This window comes from Callorhinchus milii, unplaced genomic scaffold (assembly GCF_018977255.1).
Source record: "Callorhinchus milii isolate IMCB2004 unplaced genomic scaffold, IMCB_Cmil_1.0 Scaffold22, whole genome shotgun sequence".
NCBI lineage: Eukaryota > Metazoa > Chordata > Chondrichthyes > Chimaeriformes > Callorhinchidae > Callorhinchus > Callorhinchus milii.
The window spans coordinates 1,399,639-1,421,006 of record NW_024704763.1 but is presented as its reverse complement, the minus strand read 5'-3'; the positions used below and the strand labels follow the sequence as shown (position 1 = coordinate 1,421,006).

At 42.2% G+C, this 21,368-nt stretch overlaps 1 protein-coding gene across 5 annotated transcripts in view; it reads right to left on the bottom strand.

Annotated features, from left to right (window-relative positions):
* Window positions 1-2,347: 2,347 nt before the first annotated feature.
* The window catches only part of pias1b (protein inhibitor of activated STAT, 1b), a 56,739-nt gene continuing 37,718 nt past the window's right edge, over window positions 2,348-21,368 (bottom strand). For all 5 annotated transcript variants that reach the window (XM_042342942.1, XM_042342943.1, XM_042342944.1 and 2 more), the window contains 13 exons: window positions 18,823-19,273; window positions 14,768-14,852; window positions 14,297-14,344; window positions 13,681-13,771; window positions 13,458-13,592; window positions 12,135-12,240; window positions 9,049-9,122; window positions 8,520-8,680; window positions 6,840-6,970; window positions 5,937-6,105; window positions 5,279-5,418; window positions 3,775-3,812; window positions 2,348-2,829 (listed from right to left, as the gene is read on the bottom strand). In XM_042342942.1, the coding sequence (XP_042198876.1) occupies window positions 2,524-2,829; window positions 3,775-3,812; window positions 5,279-5,418; window positions 5,937-6,105; window positions 6,840-6,970; window positions 8,520-8,680; window positions 9,049-9,122; window positions 12,135-12,240; window positions 13,458-13,592; window positions 13,681-13,771; window positions 14,297-14,344; window positions 14,768-14,852; window positions 18,823-19,273 (1,935 nt within the window). In that variant the 3' untranslated portion in view covers window positions 2,348-2,523. The remainder of the gene's footprint in view (window positions 2,830-3,774; window positions 3,813-5,278; window positions 5,419-5,936; window positions 6,106-6,839; window positions 6,971-8,519; window positions 8,681-9,048; window positions 9,123-12,134; window positions 12,241-13,457; window positions 13,593-13,680; window positions 13,772-14,296; window positions 14,345-14,767; window positions 14,853-18,822; window positions 19,274-21,368) is intronic.

Genomic DNA, 21,368 nt, shown 5'->3' with positions numbered 1-21,368 from the left:
TTGCATTCACTTACAACTGCACAGAGAGAAAGATCGGCGCAGACTAGAAGGGCCAAATATCCTGTTTCTGTTCTGGAACATTCAACGATTCTAACGTTTGATTGTAATGTGCTATCTACCCCCTCCACACCCTTTCCCTGATTGGATCTGATTCCCTGCAGAAGCCTCAAGTGCCAGACTTTATACACACACACAAACATAGAAACACGGACAGACATACAGATGCACACATAGAAACACTGACAGACATACAGACACACACACGTACAAACACAGACAGACAGACGCAGAACAGTTTTTATAGGACTACAAATATTTCCAACTTTGCTTCTTTGGGCCTTTGAAACTCGAAAGGAGACAGAGGTAGGATGTAGGCTGAGCCTTACACTGAAACACGTCCCCCTTTCCTGTGATTAAACTTGTTCCTGTCTACATACAAGAAATTGCTGCCAATTTTTTCTCTTCTGAGGTGGGGGTGTGGGAGAGAAAGGAGAGAGAAGTGTGAGGAAGAGAGAGAGAAATTGTGACAGAAAACTCCTGCGTCATTTGTCAGGATGTCAAGACACAAGTGACACAATGATTGATGTGCATTTTCAACCATGGATCGATGGAAATTTTAATCTTGTGTTGTGTGGCCAAATTAAGCTTCCTAAAAGGTACATTGTGTGGCATGCAAGCCACACAAAAATCTCTCCCCTCACACACACAAAGCAGGACTAAAATTGACTTTGAATGCACTGACAACCTGGGCACATTCTTGAAGTGGAATAGGGGTTGGGGGGGGGGAACGGTTAAAAAGAAAGGTAGAGAAAAGACAAGTAACTAGCAGGAACGGGCTCAACCTAAGCAATTGCAAGTTCTGCCTTATTCAGTACATTCGAGGGGTTGCAGTAGCTTAAATCGACTTCCAACGCTTTCTCCAGAGGAGGATTTTAGAACATTCATCTCGAAAAACAATCTGATGTGTAGAGAGGAACGGACCAGTGCCAAACACTTATTGAAAATCCCAGTGCACTGGGAAACAGGAAGAACCTCAACACTGTGGAACATGAACAATCAGTAAGTCAGGGAAGGTGCAGGGCAGTTGAGTTGGTGTTGTCCCCTCCATACACAGCCCAAGGTGCTGATCTCAGCGCTTTGGGACATCCTCCTGATGTCAAAGGCGCTATATAAATGTAATTTGTTGTTGCTGATCTCAGCTGAGGCAATGGGGACAAGCAGCCAATGGTTATCATGTGATTCAACCCATTAAGCAGGGGATTTATTGTGTGTATATATATATATATATATATGAGTGTATAATTTGCCATCGTCTGTTTTCATGACTCCCTCAAACACAACGGAAACTCACCAATAAGGTTAGTAATTGGACTGAGGGATTTTGACCACCTCTGCAGGTTGACCTCCTTCACGAGGGAGGCTGTGCTACTGTACTATATAAAGTTGAAATGAAAAAGACTGCCACGAAAAATAAACTGACCGGGTTAGCAAATTGAGCGCATTAGTGGGCAGCCTTAAAGTGGTTTCCATTGCAGTTGGCGACAGAACATCTGTAAAGGTTACTTTGCACACAAAAAAATGTAAGGCGGCAGGGAGGAGTGGGAAAGCAGTAATAAGAGGATTTCTTTTTCAAAAAAGAATTTAGAGCCAATAAGAGAATTTTCCCACAGCAATGGAAACACAATTGCACCACCCAATCTTGAAAGCGGCCACTTCAATAAATGGAGCTACAGAAGGAGGCTACTCTTCAGAAGACATAATTAAAATAAAGCCAATTTGTAAGTTGAAAGACTAACAGCAAAGGTTGAATAGTTTCTCATCATCCCTCCCCCCGCCCCTCCCCGTATGAACCAGAAATGGCCTTTTTTGAAAAACTGTACTGATGCTTCTGCACTCCCAAAAGCTACTTCCTGCAAGAGCGCAGAGGGAATGATGTGGAAACAGTCAAGATAAGATACTTTACATAACTTAAAGGTATAATAAAACTATCTGCACACAAAAAAAATGCTATTGTCCGTCAACCATTGACATCTCAATCCTTTCTGAAAGAAAGCTACACTGACCGGAGGAGAAGAACGTAAAAATTCCTAATCATATAATGTCACTGTGAGGTGTTGGGGGGGGGGGGTAATAATAATGCCATTCAATGCCAGCAAATACAAAAGTAATATCACTTAACAGGCAAATACGCTGTAAAAACTCTGCGTTTCACAAAGTTAACTGAAATAACCTTAAAAGACAGACCAGTCTCGAATTTATATACAAAAGTTAACTGAAAATATAGTATTTTGTTCTCTGTACATGGTGTTTTTTTTTAAAAACTTTTTTGTGTTGTTTATTTTAAAAAAAGGGTCTCTACATTTCTAAAAATTTTTTTTTTTTTTTTTTTTTTAAAAGGTGAAACAAACCACACGGTCGTCCTTCTCTTCTCCTGATTCTCCTCTCCCCCTCCTTGCCCCCTTTCCCCTCCCTCCCCCCAAAAACAAACACGTAAAGCATCCGTATCCATTGTTTCTGAAGCTTTTAGTCCAAAGAGATGACGTCGGGCATAGCGCCAAAGATGGTCGCGGTCTCGGCAGCGCTCCGGGTTGCCGCAGCGTGTCCGTGGTTTTCCCGTAAGCTGCTGGAGGAGACCAGGCTACTATTGCTGCCACTACTGTTGCCGTTGGTCACGGCCAGCGTGCTGACGGGCGCGGAGTTGGGCTGCTCCAGGTACATCTGCGACGAGCTGTACGGGAAGAAACGGTTGAGCGACGAGTGAATGAGGTCTTGGTCCTCGGATGCACTGGCAGCGGCGGCCGCAGCGGCCAGCAGAGACGTGTTGTAATGCTGAGCGGGAACAAGAGGGAGTCGAGTTAACGTACAGATCATAAGACGTGTGTGTGTTCCAACAGATTCCCTCCCCCCGGAGTAACACCGAGTCACACCGCGCTAGGAGGCCCCAAGGTCGGTGTGTCGTGATTTATTAATAACAACAATAATCCTTGCATTTGATTTAGTCCTGGGTTTACCTTCCCGATTACCGTTCATTCATCACCACCTGGAAATTTTGTGAGCAAACATGGGACAGAAGACTAGACCAGGTCGCAGTTTCTGTCCTTATTCTCTCTCTGCCAGAAGATACCAATTTGTGCTTTCATGAGGACTTCATCCCAGTTCCAGTCCTTTTGTGCAAAAAACAGTCGGTTGACTATTCAATGGGGGATCTATTCTATCTACACACACTTTCTATCCCTTTGGGTGGTGGGGAGGGGGGGTAACGACAATGACTAGAGTAGAAAACCCGACTGATTTTTCCCTTGCAAACTCCCTGAGGTTAATTGGAGTGCCCAACACAGACCCTCCGCAGATCAGCAAACTCAGCCGCAACCGGGAGAAGAACCCACAACCTTCCGGTCTGCATGGCTTGGATCGCACTGGATCTGTACCCACTGGGCTAACACCAGTCCTGCCGCTGGCTTCCCAGAGAGTGGTCTGATCATGGTCCCGCTAACAGGGAAGTCAGTATATCACGCGCCTGGAATTAATATTCTCTCTCTCTCTCTTCCCCTCCCCCACTCAGTCTTCCATTCGCACAGGAAACGTAACCTGCACTTAATTAAATTTCATTTGAAGTTTTAAATGTTGCCTCTCGCAGGCTGGTGTAAATAATTTGCACTGCCTTATTGCACTGGTTCGAGAATCTAGACCTAGATGAACTGACACACGTACCATACGAGAACGATGTGAAACAAACCTTAAAGAACACAAGTGCCAGATGGCAATGCCACATACCTGATTGTCCCCTTGTAGGAAGGGAAATAGGTCTAAGCCTATTGCAAAAAGAGAAGAAAATACAATTAGAATTTGCAAGCATCAGTTAAACGCACTATTTCTCTGCAATTCCTGTAGCAACAAATGAGGTTTCACTGTTCTCCCCTGGGTAATGGGGTTTGGTTAAAAGGAATTTAATACAACAACAAGATTACATTTGTATAGCGCCTTTCATGTCGGGAGGATGTCCCAAGGCGCTGGACAGGGAACAGCATTTCAGATCCGAGCTGGGGTTAGGGGTTTAAGGGAGGGGAGGGGAAGGGGGGTGGCCGATGGCATGGTCGAAGAGGAGGGTCTTGAAGGAGGCTAAGGAGGGGGCAAGGCGGAGTGACTGGGGATGGAATTCCAGAAGTTGGGGGCAGAGTGGCTGAAGCCTCTCCCGCCAATGGTGGGGCGGGTGGGTCGGGGGACGTGGAGCAGGCCAGCTGAGCGGACAGCAGAGGGAATGGGCGGGTTGGTAGGGGCTTAGGAGGTCGCACGGGTAGGGTGGGGGGAGGCCATGGAAGGCTTTGTATGTGAGGACCATGATCTTGAACTGGATCCTCTGAAGGATAGGGAGCCAATGGAGTCAGGCAAGAGTGGGGGAGTTTGGTGTGGGAAAGGACATGGGCTGCAGAGCTCTGGATTATCTGCAGCCTGTGGAGGGAGGAGTTGGGAAGGCCGACAAGCAGGGCGTTTGCAATAGTTGAGCCTGGAGGTGATGAAGGCATGAACAAGAGTTTCAGCAGCCTGAGGGGTGAGGTAATGGTGGAGTCAGGTGATCTTATGGAGGTGAGGGAAGGCAGAGCAGGTCATGGCTTGGATGTGGGGGAGAAGACAGTTGAGGGTCGAACAAGACACCGAGGTTCCTGACTGGCTTGGTGAGTTGTAGTGTGCAACCATGGAGGTTGATGTTGCCAGAGCCTGAGGTGCTGACACGAGCCAATCAGGAGGGCCTCAGTTTTGTTCACATTCAACTGTAGCTCTCATCCAGGACTTGATGTCTGACAGACAGTCTGTCAGGACAGCAGTGGTCCTGGAGTTGAGGGTGGAGGCAGAAAGATAGAGTTGGGTGTCATCCGCATACATATGGAAGTTGACTCCTTGTCTGCGGATGATGTCACCAAGGGGGAGCATGTAGATATTAAAGAGGAGAGGGCCAAAGACAGAGCCCTGGGGGACACCAGACATGACAGTGTGGGGGCTGGAGGAGAAACTGTTAGAAGCAACAAAATGGAGACGGTGAGAGAATCGAACCAGGCAAGGGCAGATCCGTGAGGATTGAGTAAAGTGGAGAGGCGGTGTATGAGGATGGAGTGGTCGACAGTATTGAATGCTCTCTCGTGATTGAAGAAGGGGTATGAGTGTAGGTGCTGGTGACGGGTGTGGGACAACCTCAGGCAATACTATTCCATTCTTCTCATCACAAAGCCTTACCGCCTACTAACAAGACCGTGCTTGCCAGCAGTCGGCACAAGAGACTTACCTTGCAGCTCGTACGGCAGTGTTGGTAAGTGGTACGAATGTCGGTAATCTTGAAAAGGCGTGGAAATAAAGTTGGTGTCAATCGCTGGCATGCTTGGAGCTCTGGCGACTGGCGATGCCTGATGGTGCAGGTTTAACACCCTGTCGGAAAACCCAACAGAAACACAGATGTCAAACCCAACCTGCTGTGCTCTGTACACTACGGTAACTGGTTCTGGGGTATTGTGTTGACAGGCTAGATGACTAAAGGAGCATCAAAGCCAGGCCTGACCCTGTCCTCATCAGATATCCCCACCCACTCCCACACCCAGAGCAGTGATCAAGAAGCCATCAAACAGCAATCCAAACTCTTGATTTTCCTAATCCAGGGAGACTGTGCAGCTCCTGGATCCTAGATCAGGGACTGAAGCTGAGAAATGCAGCTGATTAATGGCCCTAAGTGCTAGATTGAGGCCAGAACTTTTAGCTGGTTACAATGGTCCTGCAAGAACCAAAATTGTGCTTTAGAGAGTCTACAGAGAAAGTGTTAAGAAAACCACCAATAAACCAGCTAACAACACAGGTTAGTAAAATATTTTGCTTTGCTCTAAATTTTATCCTGAGGAGGCAATAAAAAGACGGTGGTTATGAGGAGCCAGCGGTGCTGATGGTAAACTCACCCCTTGTTATTGATTGGCGGTGACGGGGAGGAGATGGAAGGGTAACTCCTCTTGGCTGGCGGCTCTTCCTCCTCCTCGTCGGACGAACTGTCCAGCGTGAGATCGATCACCTCAATCCTCCTGTTGTCATGAGACTGTCTGTGTTCTGTCAAAGAACTTTTACACGCACCTAGCAGAAAGGTTGGCGCAGACAGGCATTAATCCCTCAACAGCTACGCAATACTTGTTATCAGACATTTTAAAAAGATTAATTCCCAGCACACCAGAAATAGATGCTTCCAGTGGCATGATAAGTCACTGCACACATAAGGTCAGTATCACACCACAGAAGAGAGACAGCGTTCTGGCTTGTTGCACGGGGAAGTTCAAAATTAATCACAATGTTGAAAACTTATGTCAATTTGTGCTGAGTTTTGGCAGTGCTGTATTGTGGACTTAAAACAGGAGTTATAACAATAATCCTTGAATTTGATACAGCGCCTTATATCTTGAGACATCTCAAAGTGCTTCATAGAATATACTGTAAAGTGAATTGACTGTATATTTTGTGGGCGACACTTGGCAGCCAATTGCGGACAGCAGCGTCCCACAAACAGTCGTGGATTGAGTGACTAAATTATTATTATTTTTTGAAGGGATTATCACCCAGAAAATCGATTCGCCAATCGACTAACAACGGGGTCTCTATTTACTCCTAGGCAAACAGAGGTGTGTGGAGTAAGGAAACTTGGCTAACGTTTCGCCTTGCCTGGCAATCAAACCCAGGTCCCCTCGCTTGTGAGGCTCTAACCACTACAGTACACCAATCTAAGTGTGGTTTTGTATCTTAATATGAGCTGAACTTGAGGTCAGGGTCAATAAGTGATGGTTTTATACACTGAAACTCTAACACACAGTACACACCATCTACTCCATTATAGGTGGAATTCACTTCTTGAATTTCTTTCTTCAATCGCATTGGAGACCAGGCACCATCTTCCTTAAACTGGATTTCATCACAATCTGTGCAGCAATTCAGGATTTCCATAAACAATCTGTATTTAAAAAAGAAACCAAGTATTAATCTTAATTTTTAAAAAACTTATTTTAAAAAAAGTAACCCATAAAAAGCTTCATTGGTACTGTTCTTGGAAAACAACCATCTAATAATATGATCCTTACATTTGATATAGCGCCCTATCATGTCTTCAAGAAGTCTCAAGGCACTTCACAGAATATGCTGTAAAGTGAATTAATCGTATCTTTTGTGAGTAAAACGCAGCAGGCAATTGCGCACAGCAGTGTCCCACAAACAGTCGTGGATTGTGTGACCAAATTATTATTTTTTTTGAAGGGATTAACTGCGATGAAAGGAAAAAAAAGATAGCGGGAGGGGAAAAAATTGAAGAATAATTTATGAGAAAAACAAATGTCAGTATCTGTGAGTCGGACCTATAAACCATGGTATCATTTGACTTTAGGATCATAAAACTATCAGGTTTAATATACTTATACATGGCTACAGGTTTTACTACTGAGCAGGAGCTTTCTACAAAGTGCATTTTAGCCGGTCTGTGACGTGTGCCCATTCTGTCCTCTTGCACCAGAGATCTGCAGTTGAAAATTTGCTTTAGGAAAAATATTGTGCTTAGATTTCACATTCACGACGCTTAGCATAAGCTGAATTTCAGGGAAAAGACGGGAACTTCCCTTTGCTTTACCTCAGAATTTATGCACATTTCAAATAGTTGTATAATTCAGTCATAAATCTAAACAAATCATAAAATAAACCATCTCCCAGTGCATTAAAAGTATTACGGAACAAAAGCAAGCATGCTGCAGTTCAGCTTGACCATTTAGCCTGGTGAACACAAACAGCAAAGCGCTCACAACCAAAAAAAGTAAGGATTTGCAAATTTTTGCTCTTCCTGTCTCACACATCAACAACTTGCATTTACACAGTGCCCCTCACGCGGGGTAACGTCCCTGCGCGCTTGACAGTCGCAAAGCACGATGCCAAGTTGGGAGGAGGGGGGAGGTGACCGTAAGCACCGTCAAAGAGGAAGGTCTTCAGGCATGAGCTGAAGATGGAGAAGGAAGGGGCAACGCAGAGGACAGAGAAAGAGTGTTTCAGGGTTTTCGGGGTGTAATGTTGATCACTGAAATTCAATTTCCAACTCATTTTGATCCAAGATACTGTGCCAGCATTGTAAAAAAAACACACACCAGTGACCTGGATTTAAAGCTTGAACGATGCAGCCGCTGTTAAAATACAACAGATCCCACCTAATTTATTTATTTATACTCAATGTCAGCGCAAAGATTTTCTTCGCTTACAAACTGTTAAGCAGGATTTAAAAGCGCCATTAAAAATGTCAGTATGTTTTCAGTGAAGTTACTTTCTCTACTTATTGCCTATTCTTACCTGGAAATTAGTAGTTATGCGCACGTCTGTGTGCACACGTGTACGCACTCACGTATATGCGTGTTCGCATACATCTGCGGGCAAGTATGTGCACGTCACGACAGAGAGAGACACGGAGGGCTTGTGCCTGCACACACGTCGGGGAGATCCCCTCTTAAAGCCCTGCGCAGTTTGCTTACCCGTCAATGATTAGATATTCATACGGAGCCTTCTTGTCGCACACCGGACACACCCACGTGGGCTTCTTCTCGTTCATTTGAATGTACAGAGTCGCGTCGAAACACTGCAGGTGTGAGCAGGTGATAGCCCGACAAGCGATTGTCAGACGCATCTTCCCCAGCTGAAAACAAGCAGTTCAGACCTTTCTGTCAATTTCTGTGAGTACACGCAAAAAACATTTTTTTGAGGCATGAATATAATCAATCGCCTACCCATTAGACGTAGGAGCAGGCCATTCGGCCCCTCGAGCCCTACCCCGCCATTTAATAAGATCATGGCTGATCTTCTAACCTAATTCCATTTACCCACCCTATCCCCATATTCCTTAATTCCTCGATCCTTTAGTTTATTTAAACTAAGCCCTGATCATCAACTTTGATGATGTGGAATAGCGTGCAGCAGATGCTCTTCATTTCTCCACGCAGCAAGAGAGGCAAGATTCTTAATTAATAAATAATTAACCCATTATTAATTCACAGTTAAACTTACAGGACACAACAGGGATACCCGCAAACTGGTTGTCGCTATTTCACTGTCAGGATCAGCCGTTAACTTCTCTTTGACTGGAAACAGAGGAGAGAGAAAACATTAAAAATATATAAAATCATTTGAGGTGATGTTAAAGCCAGGCCATCATTTATTTTAATACAATCTGAAACAGCCATTTGATGTCCCGCAGATGTTTGAAGGCCACCTCACTTGTTTTGAGCATAACAGTGCCATTGCTGTTTAGCTTCCCTGCAGTCTGAAAGTGTGAATACAAACATTTGCTTAATGTCTGAATCCAGCCTACATTTCCTCTGTTGTCCCTTCCTGTTAACATGAAGGCACACCACAAAACCACTACACATGATTTGCCTGTACAGGATAAACCCTGTGGGGCTGAGAGGAAATGGGAAGCTTCTGGCTAGGACTGACCTAAGTGGCCAGAAATTCTCTCGCTGAAAGAATAATTTCAAGTCGACATTTTGCTTCACTGGCAATAAGCAGCTTCTTGATCCAAGATCTCAGCACACAACCTTTTCTGGTCATTAAAAAAAATGTCCTGGTCAAAATCAATAGCGCTTTCAGGGTTGGGGGAGGGGAATGGAGAGGGCAGAGAAAGAGTGGCCGTGGAAATGAAAGACATCTAACAGAAGGACTCTTAATGAGGAACAGTTGAGTGCTTGCTTCAAAGCCATTGTGTCAGTTCTTTCACACCAGCGGCGTCCAGCATTCCAGACCTGGTAAAAGGAGTCTCTGACTTTTTTAAAAAAAACATACCACACTCTCAGATCAGTTTGCATCTCTCCTTTAGAGGAAGAGCAGCGAGGGCGCCTTATCTGCTTCCAGGCAGGAACATTTCATTAGCTGGGGCGGATTCCTTTCTCCCAAATAATACCAACTGCAACACAAGGATAACCTCCCACTTCCCCTTTTATAGCTCAGAGCTGTTTTCACTACCACAAAACAACCCTCACCAGTGGCAGAACAAACAAAGCCTGCTGCATCTAAGACATTTGGAAAGGCATCAATAAGGTGGGTGTATGAAATGCAAGATCAAACAAATGGCACACAGAAGTGAAATTATCTGTTCACCCAGCTCTTGTTTGTTACAATAAAGGGGGTATTAAGGAGCATAGCTAAGAGTCTCCATTGCCATCCACAAAAGGAACAAAGCCTGGACTTTTGCAGGGAAAAGGTGCAGGTTCCCATAGAGCAGCTGAAACGTCTCAAGACATCCCCTCCCTCCATTCCTTCCCCAGTGTCAGCCCATCTAACCTTGGGGAGGGGTGCGTTCCCATCATTTCCTCCCCTTTCCAAACACAAGCTTCTGTGCTGTAAAATGAATGACCGGCAAGATGCCTCCTCTTCCTTCCTACTCAAAGCTACACACACACACACACACACAGAGAAAGACACAAACCCACACAGAAAGCCACACCCACAACCCCCCCAACAGCCCACCTAAATCAACTGTTTAAATGATAAACTGCAAAATGTGATCTTTCCACTTAACTCATTCCTAAGCGAGTATTTTTCTATGAAACCAGATCTCGAGGTTTTTATACTGCTACCAGTTTAGCAGGCAGGCTCCATGGCAAAACAAAAACTTAGCTACAACTTGGGTCACCAGTTTGGGTGCACTGTTCTGTCCCTGGGCATTCCCTACAGTACAATGTGTCCAGAGCCATCAATATCAGGTTTCAAAAGGCAGATTTCATAACAATTGGGAGGGGGAGGGTTGAAAGAGATGAGGAGAGAAAAAGCCTTTTAATTTTGTCTGAACGCATTTGGCCAACCCTGGGGATTTGGAGTGTGCAAACACGCAAGTTACTAACTCTGCTCGAGACAAAATAGTAATAAGGCGGCACTAGGGCATATCAGAGCAATGAGAATTCGGAGATATTCCCTTTAAAGCGTGGGTGCTAGATCAGCGATGCAGGCAAAAAGGTTAAAGAGATATTCAACAGAGATTTCACCTCTACAGGAGGCAGCAATGATAACCGTGTCCCAGTAAATAGGACTGATTTTCCATATAAGAAGCACTTTTTAAAAGAAACTTGGAATATATTACACATTGCCTCGGTTGTATAAACAAAGACTCGTTTTTACTGCCAGAAGATATTTTGAGCCGACAAAAAAAAACATTCTCGACCCAGCCAATGATTTCCAAAAAAGAAAAATCTTTAATACGTGAAAATAAAAGTAGTACGTGGAACTCCATATCTCCAGGGCCTCAGCACGAAATGCAAGATTATATTGCGGATCTGATTGCCTCTGTTGCCTCTGCTAAACACAGTGTCATATTAGTTCTATCTTAATGGACGCAAACTATTGCTTCACCAATCTGGCTTCCTGAAAGATTAGGGAGTGAATACGATCTGGAGAAACTCAAGCACTTCCCCCCTCCCCCACCACCTTGTCAATTGGGAATCATTTTTGGTGATTATAAGCAGCTGAGGTAGACTCTCCCTTCAATTTGCATGTTCCTTTCATCTCGAGAAGTGTCTAGCCTATGCAATCGTTTTCTGTTAGTGCTAATGCCCATTTCTCTCTCCCACCCTCTCATCCTGGTCAAAATTACTAACTCACTTTAGAGCACAAGTTTAAAGGGTTTGAATTCATACAAACGTATAGTACACATGGTTCTGTGGGCAAATATGGTTATGAGTGTTATGAGTGACACAGAGTAACACTGGGCCCAGGCTTAATCCTTAGCCTATGCTAATACAGGATTATTGTCTGGCTTGCCCTGTTCAAAGTATGTACAGTAATTTCTGGTAAATATAGAACCCTATGATCAGCTATGATCTTTCCCCTGACTCTACCTTCCCTCCAATCCAAGCATCCTTCAAAAGCAATGACAAATGCACACCTTCAACACGATTAACTAATTCAATCTTTTTCCTATTAAAACTATTTCATGGACTAGTTGGGCCAAGTGGCCCGTTTCTGTGGCGTATGCGAAACGAAATTCAGTGCAAAAGAAGTTGAAAACTATTAAAGTACAGAGGGAAGGAGGAGCCCTGAAGAATTGTGACGTTGGCTCTTATCACTTGACCAAATGCCTCAACCCACAAATTAGTACATACTTAATGCTCTGGAATGGTCCGGATTCCTTATTCCTTTTGCCCTTAGTCTTTGAAGCAACAGTGCAGAAGACAGCTGCTTCACAAGATAAACAGCCATGGAATAGTTCTGGAAAAATAAAATACATGAAACCATGAAGAGTGAATTCCAAAACATAACTCATCAGCAAAGTCCATTTAAAACATGCTCTTATGAAATACAAGCACGCAGAATGTCAGATAAAGCAAAATTTGTTTTTTAGATTTTTAAATTTTGTACGCACTACATTTTACTAATTTCTTGGGAATGGAAACAACGTGGCTTTGCAAGGATAGCTACTCAAGGACTTTAATGACAAGAGCATTTATACGTCATCACCTCACACACACAAAAAAGTTCTGCGTCCAAATAGTGTAAAACAAGGTCTCAAAAGCAAAACTTCACCCAAACTTTAATCAGCAAGGAAGTCATTGAGACAAAACCCAAGACTATGTAATCTCCTGCTGATTCATCAGGGCTGGCTATAGTGAGGGCTGCCTGATCTGCTGAAATGCAATCGGCACAGTTCCTTAAAAAAACACTCATTGAAAAAATAGGCATTACCATATATATTCAAATTGTTCTGCTTGCTTATCTGATTTTGATGAAATAAAAAAATAAAAATTCCAAAGTTCACAGCTAGAAACAGAGGAGAAAAAAAAATGACCCAGCTTGTACACAGCTCATAATTAAACATATGGGAATAACAAAAATATGTAAAAAACTGTTCCAATCAATTCTGTCCCAAGTTTTGTTCTGGTAACTACTGAGAGCTGTAGGAGACAATTGTGGGGGCAATTCTGACATTGGGTTAATGCTCTGAGGCACCTGTCCCTAAACACCAGTCTGAGTTGCTGGGTTGAGATGGTTCAGACAGTAACAGACGCTGGAAGAACTATTCCCCCTGTAGCTCCTACATAAGCAGAACAAGCTATCACGCTTAAAATTGTATTCCACATCTTATCTAGACAAACAGAACTTCCAAGGATAAAAGTGTATGGTTCTATTGTACTTAATGTATTTTTTTNATTAGTGGTCAGCCTGCCTGATGTTCCATGTGCCTAATTGGTGACCAACTGGACAATGCTCCTTTGGGAGTGCAGTCAAACTAACGGGACAGTAGTAGGAGTTCATTAAGTATAGTTTAATAAAGCATGCAAGGGTTATCTAAAAGATAGTGAAAGGAAACCAACAAGAAGCTTGTAAAAACTCTTTCCCTTTGGTGATCACACAGGCCCAACTGGTATGAAAACTACCAACTTCACGATGAAGTCCGAGGTGAATTATTCAGGATGACCAAAGCTTACCCTTCCAATCTCCGCTGACCAGGAAACCACAATAGTGTTGGGCACCGTCGTGGACAATCGAACCAGTGAGGTAATATTGATTGGTCGGCTGGGTCGCTTTGGTTCAACACCATTTTTGGTTGGTGGAAGATAGCCCTGAAATACAGTCAAAAGTTACTCAGGTTCTCTTGGCCCACTCCGTTCGAACAAAAAGGCTGTGTTTGATTGGGACTTTAACACTTACTGGAAGGTTGCAAGGTTTTCCGTTTACTTTCACGCACAAGTTAGGAGGAAAGTGATCTTCCTGTGGACAACTGGTTTCTGATAAACAAAACCTTTTAAAAAAAATGGAAAATTGCAATCTTTATCCATTAATTCTATCCGGCACTTATTAACTGATGGACAAACTTGACTTGTTAAATTGGGTTACTGACTGGAGGACAAATGTTGGAACATTTAGCACCACACTTTTCATATGTATTACTGTGAAAATTCTAAGCATCGTCAGTCAATCTATATTGCTGAGCCCATTTAGACCTATTAAGAACATTGAAGCTCATATTAAATAGAACTGACATGTTAAATAGTGCCAAAAACGTAAGCAGCAGTAAAATGAATCTGCATATCATTCTCGCAATTTCTAAGCAAAAANGCATCAACTTTTCAAACCTTTTAGATATATTGCACATAGTGAACAAGAGCAAGTCATTGAGCAAGGTATACTCAACAATACTCTTATAAAACATTGGTACCAAGGAATCAACATCTTGTCCTAAAGAACATGTTAAAGATAGAAGACAAGGTGAAAAGTAATATTTTTTTTAAAAAAAGCAACGATAACCAAAACAGGAGAAATTTACCTTAACTGAACCTGAACTGTGAAGTCACACTTGGTCCCCGATATGTCCCTAAACAAAGATGAAAAACATACCATTCAAATATTTGATGATAGTACATACATCAGCTGGACCAAGGAATCAATCTCAGTCTCTCAACAATCCAATATTTTATAGAACGCTCAATTTTGCTTGACAGACTTTGATTAGGTCAGTTCACATCATCTAATACAACTGGATATTGGACATAAATAGTTCAATTTCCCCAATCGAATCCACTTCAAACAGGAGTAGCAATCGTAAGCACGGTTCTACATCCAATGCAATGGTTCACAATTGTCAATACGACCTGATGTATTTTATCAATATAGCACCACAGACCTGATTTTGGCACTACTGATTTCCACTGGTTAGGCTAAGTGTACAATTGTAGTCAACACAAACTAATCCACATTCTGCAGAAGCACAAATTGGAAGTAGGTGCACAGTACTCACATTGAGCTGCTGATCTGCTGAACCTGCTGTGGTGTCAGCGCGAACGCGAAGCACGTCTCCTGAAACCGCTGGTTATTATCTGAAGCTTTAAGAGAAAGAAATCTTGAGTTTTTAATTCATGCACTTGCCTCATTCGTCAAGTACGAGTGGTTCTGAAACACTGGATCAGATCACACATCTAGCCCAATGTCCCTTTGGCTGGAGATCACAAAATCTCCACTCCCAGTGACAGCAACTTCAGTTTCTCCTCGAAACAAAGGTGCTGACTTCTACAACAACAACATTTTATGGGGCGTTAGGCACTCTCCAATACTATGCCAAGTAGACATTTTTGTGTGCGCGCTAAGCTTCACTCTAACCAGTGGCTTTACGAACTGACCCATCAGAGGTGCCTGAAATGTAAACCTGAATTGCGATGTCAAGGTCACCAACATGCTTAAACAAATGTGAAACAATTTAAATTATGCAATTGCTGCTAAGTTGATTTGGTGAACACAAGTCTATATTGAATGTCAGAAAGACTGTTTTCAACCCAAGCCACTGTTTTGTTCGCAGTCAGTTTTTAATATTTTTTTTGCAGATTATTAAAATTCCATGTGAGTTAACTACAAATAATTTCCTCAATGAAACTGCAGAATCGAGATTCCAAAAAGGAGCACAAGTAAACTGAAAAATTCCCACACTATATTGAAGAATTTTATATTTATATATAAATAAAACAGTCACACACAAGGGAGTAATTTTAAAGCCATAATATAAAAATCACTGGAACCAGATGCCCATGAACTGCTTAAAGTTCATTCTTGCAGTTGGAAATGTCATCTAGTTCCTCGATTGCTGCCGTGCCTGTTAACCATTCTCTAGTTTCCATACTTTTGGGGAAAGGAACCACGGGGGTGGGGGGAGAATGGAGAGAGAGTGAGAAAGCACACTAGGTTACTTTCACAAGATCACACGCAAGGTTCAGATCCTTTTTTGAACCACGGGCCAGGTCCAAGCACTTTCAAATCAAGTAAAATAAAATTTATCCGTTGAAAAATAGCATTTGCTACTGCATCATTGTGCACTTTTCCACAATATCCATACCGCCTGAGGGAGATTACACTAACTTTATGGGCCCATCTATTCCTCTCTCTTAGGAGAGACAGGGTGGGCCTACATAACGTGACAATCTGAACTGTCACTTGGAGAGGATGCTGCGGATACCTGTGAATTTCTCCAGTAATTGTCACTGCCTTAAAAAACGAGGGGATGAAAAAGAAAAAAGGATTTCTACCATTTAAAGTTCTTGGCCTCAGAAGAGAGAATTTACACAATGTATTTTTAAAAGGTAGGTTGACTACTGACTGCTTTGCAGCCCAAGTAACAAGACCAAAAAAACAATCACTGCTTCATCTATCCTAAGATTTAAAATCGTCTGGATACGAACGCCAGTATATAAAAACACACGGTTGTTCTCAAGTTCCAATAAAATGGAAGATACCAGTTGTAGCAGAGTGAAATAGCCCTTCTCGCTGCATACGCAAATGCTAAAGGCAGGACTTGGCACACTCAGTCAAAAATTCTCACTGTATAAACTAAACAAACTGGTGCCAAAGCCTGAGCACAGGTGCAACAACACACGGGAAGCTTCTCGCTCACAGAAGCAGCAAGAATATCACCAATGCAGATGGGAGAGAGAGTTAGCACATGTTGTACAGGGCACAAGGAGGTCATGGTGAGGCTTTGATAGCTTTGGAGAATTGCCCACCGTATGCTGATGAGCAGGATCCACTAGAATCTCAAAAAATTGGGATTCGTGGAGGAATTTCCTTAAACTGCTAACCAAATCTGATTTTACCCATTTGATTACCGTTAACAGTATATTCTGTGAAGCGCTTTGAGCCGTCTCGATGACATGATAAGACACTATATCAAAGGCAAGGATTATTACTAAATTACGAGAATCAGGATTTTTTTTCTACTCAGGCTGTGATGTAGAACTCAACTTTCTTTCTGACTTGAATTTTAAGCTGTGATACATGAACAAACATCACCTTTCCCTGTAGTGACAGCTTCACAGTTACCTTACTCTATGTATTGGGCAATGAAAGGGTTTGTTGCAGTGAAACAAAACACCAGACAACTTTTCCCATTCCTATTTGCGAGCAGAAATTAATCTAGTTTTCACTACAGAATCCAAACCTAGAACATGTCAAAGGTAAGTAATCAGTTGAAACTTCTGAAATGTCCCGCAAATGTCCAGATGACATCTTAGAAGACATCAACAGATTTAATTCAATATACTGCAGTTTTCAGGACTTCTAATGTCGTCTTAAGTTCTCTCCCTTCCCTGCTCCTCTTTCCAAGACTGTACCACAAAGGTTAGCCCCAAACTAGTCAGTTTGTAATCTTTGGAGCATCTTTAGGCACATTGCACTTGTAACAAACAGTGCCCCATTTAGTGTACAAAAGAGACCTCTGATCTATTTTCCCAACACTTTTTTTAAAAAAAAGACTGCATTTGCAAGCAGACAATCCCATACAGGCTTTATATTAAACAAATATTTTCAGCATTGTATCTGTTGTTTGCAGGTAAAAAGGGCAACTCCGTAGAAGATTTTCCTGATTTTTAAAAAAAAACTAGGGCAAAGTTCTAAACATTTCCTTTGCAGGGTGGAGTACACTAACAAACCCTGTTTCCAAGGCACCAGAAAATCTTTAAAGCAGCCAATTTATTAACCACGCATTACACACATCAAGTTACTTTTCTGCTGGGATTTAGTCTGTCACACCACAAGCGAGGATTAAATAACTTACAATACATTGAGGTAGATTTAAGGAGTATAAAACTTCACACTATTATCTGAACAAAAATATCCCTTTCGCAATCTCGAATAATGGCACACCCCAAAAAAAGCACAGCACAGAACCCTCTACTGGGTCTTTGTTTAATCCATTAAACACATAAAAAGAGAACACAGCCCCAATAACATTGAGCATCTTCTCTGCGGCAGTCAATCTACTCATCTTTCCACCAGCACAAAGTTATAACAAAGGTACAAAATGTACATAAGTCAAAAACAAACTGTACTCCCAAAAACATATTACTGAAAGTTCAGTGCCACTTACACAGCACCAGAAAGTACCCTCTGTACTATGCAATACACACTTATATAACGCCTTTCACATCAGAAAGATGTTTCAACGCGCTGTACGGTGCTGGCCGGGCACGTGAGCTGAGGCTGGGAGTCAGGGGGATAAGAACATAAGAATAAAGTTGGTGAAAGAATATCAAGGTCCAACTAGTTCGCCTTCCACCATCCTGGCAGTCGCTTGACATGTCGTGCCCAAATTATATACTGTGTCCCGAGATATTATTTTCAAGCATGGGTGAAGATGATCATAAGCATGAGTTATGTTTTCAGACTGGTCTCAAAGGGGGAGGGGGAGAAAAGTCTTTAGACTGAAGTTAGCTTTGCAAGGATTCCTTGCTAACTTGAGCTGGAAGCTACGGTAAACACCGAGGTGATTTCTTAAAAGTGCCGCACTGGAAGCAAATTGGCAGGATTCAGAAACATGGAAACAAAGTTTTGAATTACTGCTGATAGTTACATAGTTCTCACTCCACTCATCCACTATAAATAACCAAAGTATTTATCATCTTAAATTATAAGATGTGTCATGATTAGTAGTACCAGAGAACAAAGTCCGTAAAGTACACTTGGGGGTGACCTGTATTATCTCAGAATCGGACTACCAATAAAATTCACGAAGGAGGCACTTCCCTATACTCAAGAACAGATGCAAGTACAGTACCTCCAAATTATTAGACTTCAACTGCACAAAAGTGTCTCATGTCATAGTGGGAACAGGTTCCATTCTCCCACTGTTTAATGTCAAGCTTAATTGGTTCAGACTTATTTATGCATAATAATAATCCTAGCACCTTACCACAACGTTGACAACGTCTCAAAGCGCCTCAGAGTTCACTGAAAGCATTTTTTTGTTTTGTTTTTGCTGCAGTTTATCATTTGCACTGCAGAATAAAACATTTGAACTGGTTTAGTTCTTACCTAGACTAGTTGGCTTGATCAGTTCATCGAGAATGTCATAAAAGGGCAGTTTCTGGAGTTTGACATCTGGATGTACAGGATGAAGAGATGACGTCAGGTGTGGCAGGTCCAGTTCATGTTTAGGTCCCATCAGAGAAACAGCAAGCAGGGGCGATGTGGTTGCATGACTGTCATAGGAGAGCTGTGGGATAGCAGATGGTGACAGTGGTGTAGTCATGGAAGCTGACGTTGTGTGGACAGAAGGGAGAGTCAGGTCGGTGGGGGTCACAATCTTCTGTGGGAATCTCCGCCTATAGAGTTCTTTAATTTTCATCTGAACAGCTGGACTGCAGCCAGCTTTCAACAAATGCAGTGCCTTTGTCAGAAGTTCGTGTTTACGTCCGTGTTTGTTCCGTCCAGCATAGCCCAATAACACTTGGAGCTCCGACACTCTTAGGCTCATAACCATTTGCTTTAAACGAGGAAGGGAAAAAAAGGAAAACGTCAGTAACATGGGAAAAAATACATTATAGTGTGAAATGTAATTATTTTAAACATTATCCATGGTTCATGCCATCAAATCTAAACTACATATCATACATCTCATCATAGACCAATTGAAGAATTCATATGAGTACCAATGGCAAACACACCGCACCCCCTGGGAATCAATACTCTGCAAAAACCCAACCTTGCAGTAAACAATCTTCTTCTGGTTCCAGCAATCCAATTGGAATTTTGGTTTGGCTATTTCGATATGCAAATGTAGGCCGTCCAATTACTAAATCTCACAAGTTTGCAAGGTTAAGTGGTTATGGGCTAAAGTGTTCAATATCATAATTTCAGTGCTCATTTTCCTCCTATGGATTAGGGAAGCTGATACCATACAGCACAATAAGATTCTACATTTTGCCTTCTCTCTGCACTTCTGATTTTTGAAAAAATGATTGATATTCCATCTGCAACTCATGAAGGCAAGATATGTAATATACGTGCAAATTGGTACCTTGCTCAAGTGGACATCATGGGCTGAGCGTCAGCAAGCTATTCAAACATGGGGGGGGGGAATCAGAGTCAAACCCTCTCCTGTCCCTAACCAGCATACACACACTTGAAACTTTACAGCCTGGGTTAGGGTGAGGCTATTGATCAGAAACTCTTAGTATACTCTAATATCCACATGTGCATTTTGCTCCTGATTACACTCTGGCTCCAAGCATTTACACATGTATTTCAAATACATTACATTCAGCAGCAGCTACAGAAACTGACCTGTTTCACTGCATACTTACAAAAAAAAAGGTTGTTTTCTTGAACAGGAAGGACATGTCACTTGAAACCCTGTCACTGAATGAATTGCAAATCACTCCTTTTCCCTGGCATTGTGGCCATGGCAACAGAAAAAACACTACATATATAGCGAGAAGCTTTCAAAAAATGGATTTTTAAAAGCATATTGGTGCTATCTATGCAGAACAGATCTGTAACTACTACATTCACACCTATGCTTTGTGTTAATAGAAATGTACTTAACTTGCAGAGAGTAAAAAATCCACTTAAAGCCTTGCATATAGTAAACCAATAGGCCATTGTTGGCAGTGCTTCACTTAAACAAAACAGGGTTTACATAAGGACGGATTTAAGGTCTCAAAACAGTTTTCTGAATCATTTTTGGTAATATAAGCCTTTAACCACAGCCAGTCCAATAAGCCATCACCTTAAAGAGTTGACTTTTGAGACTTCCTGTTATTTAGTACAACATTCTAATTTAAATGATTTATTGAATATGCGGAATTCAGGGCATCAAGGAATGGTACGAGTAACCCTTGGTTAATTGACTTGATGCATTGTGAAGCTCATATCTCATCATTCTCTCAACAATTTCTAGCTTAATTTGTTCCTACACTAATTTGTTCTATGAAGATACTGAACATGAAAGAAGGAATATCAAAACCCAATCTAATACTCTTGACTAAGAAGTGAGAATGCCTGCAGCCACAATAGACAAATAACCTTGCTTGTTGTATAACAGGAGTAATGCACAGAGAAGTGAAACAGACCCTACTTCCTTTCTATCATTCCATTTAAAATTTCTGACAAAGATCAACTTGCTCAGTTATTCAAGTTATACAATAATCCAATTTCTGCTGCTTCAGAGAAACTCTGTTAATCTATCACATTTCCATGAAGCATTATACCCAAATTTGCAGCTAGATTTTTGTACGCTAGAAATAGAAATAATGCTAAATGACTTTGAATATCAAATACGGATATTGCACAGAAATGAACAATACATTAAGAACTGCATCCAACTGCAACTGCATTCCAGGCACGGCGAAACCTTGGGCAAGTTTCCTTACTCCACACAGAGCCTAATAATAATCCCTCCAAAAACAATAATAAATTGGTCATTTTCAATCTACGACTGTCTGTGGGACATTGCTGTGCGCAATTGGCTGCCGCGTTCGCCCACAAATATACAGTCAATTCACTTTACAGTGTGTTCTGTGAAGCGCTTTGGGACGTCCTCCCAACATGAAAAGCGCTATATCAAATGCAAGGATTAT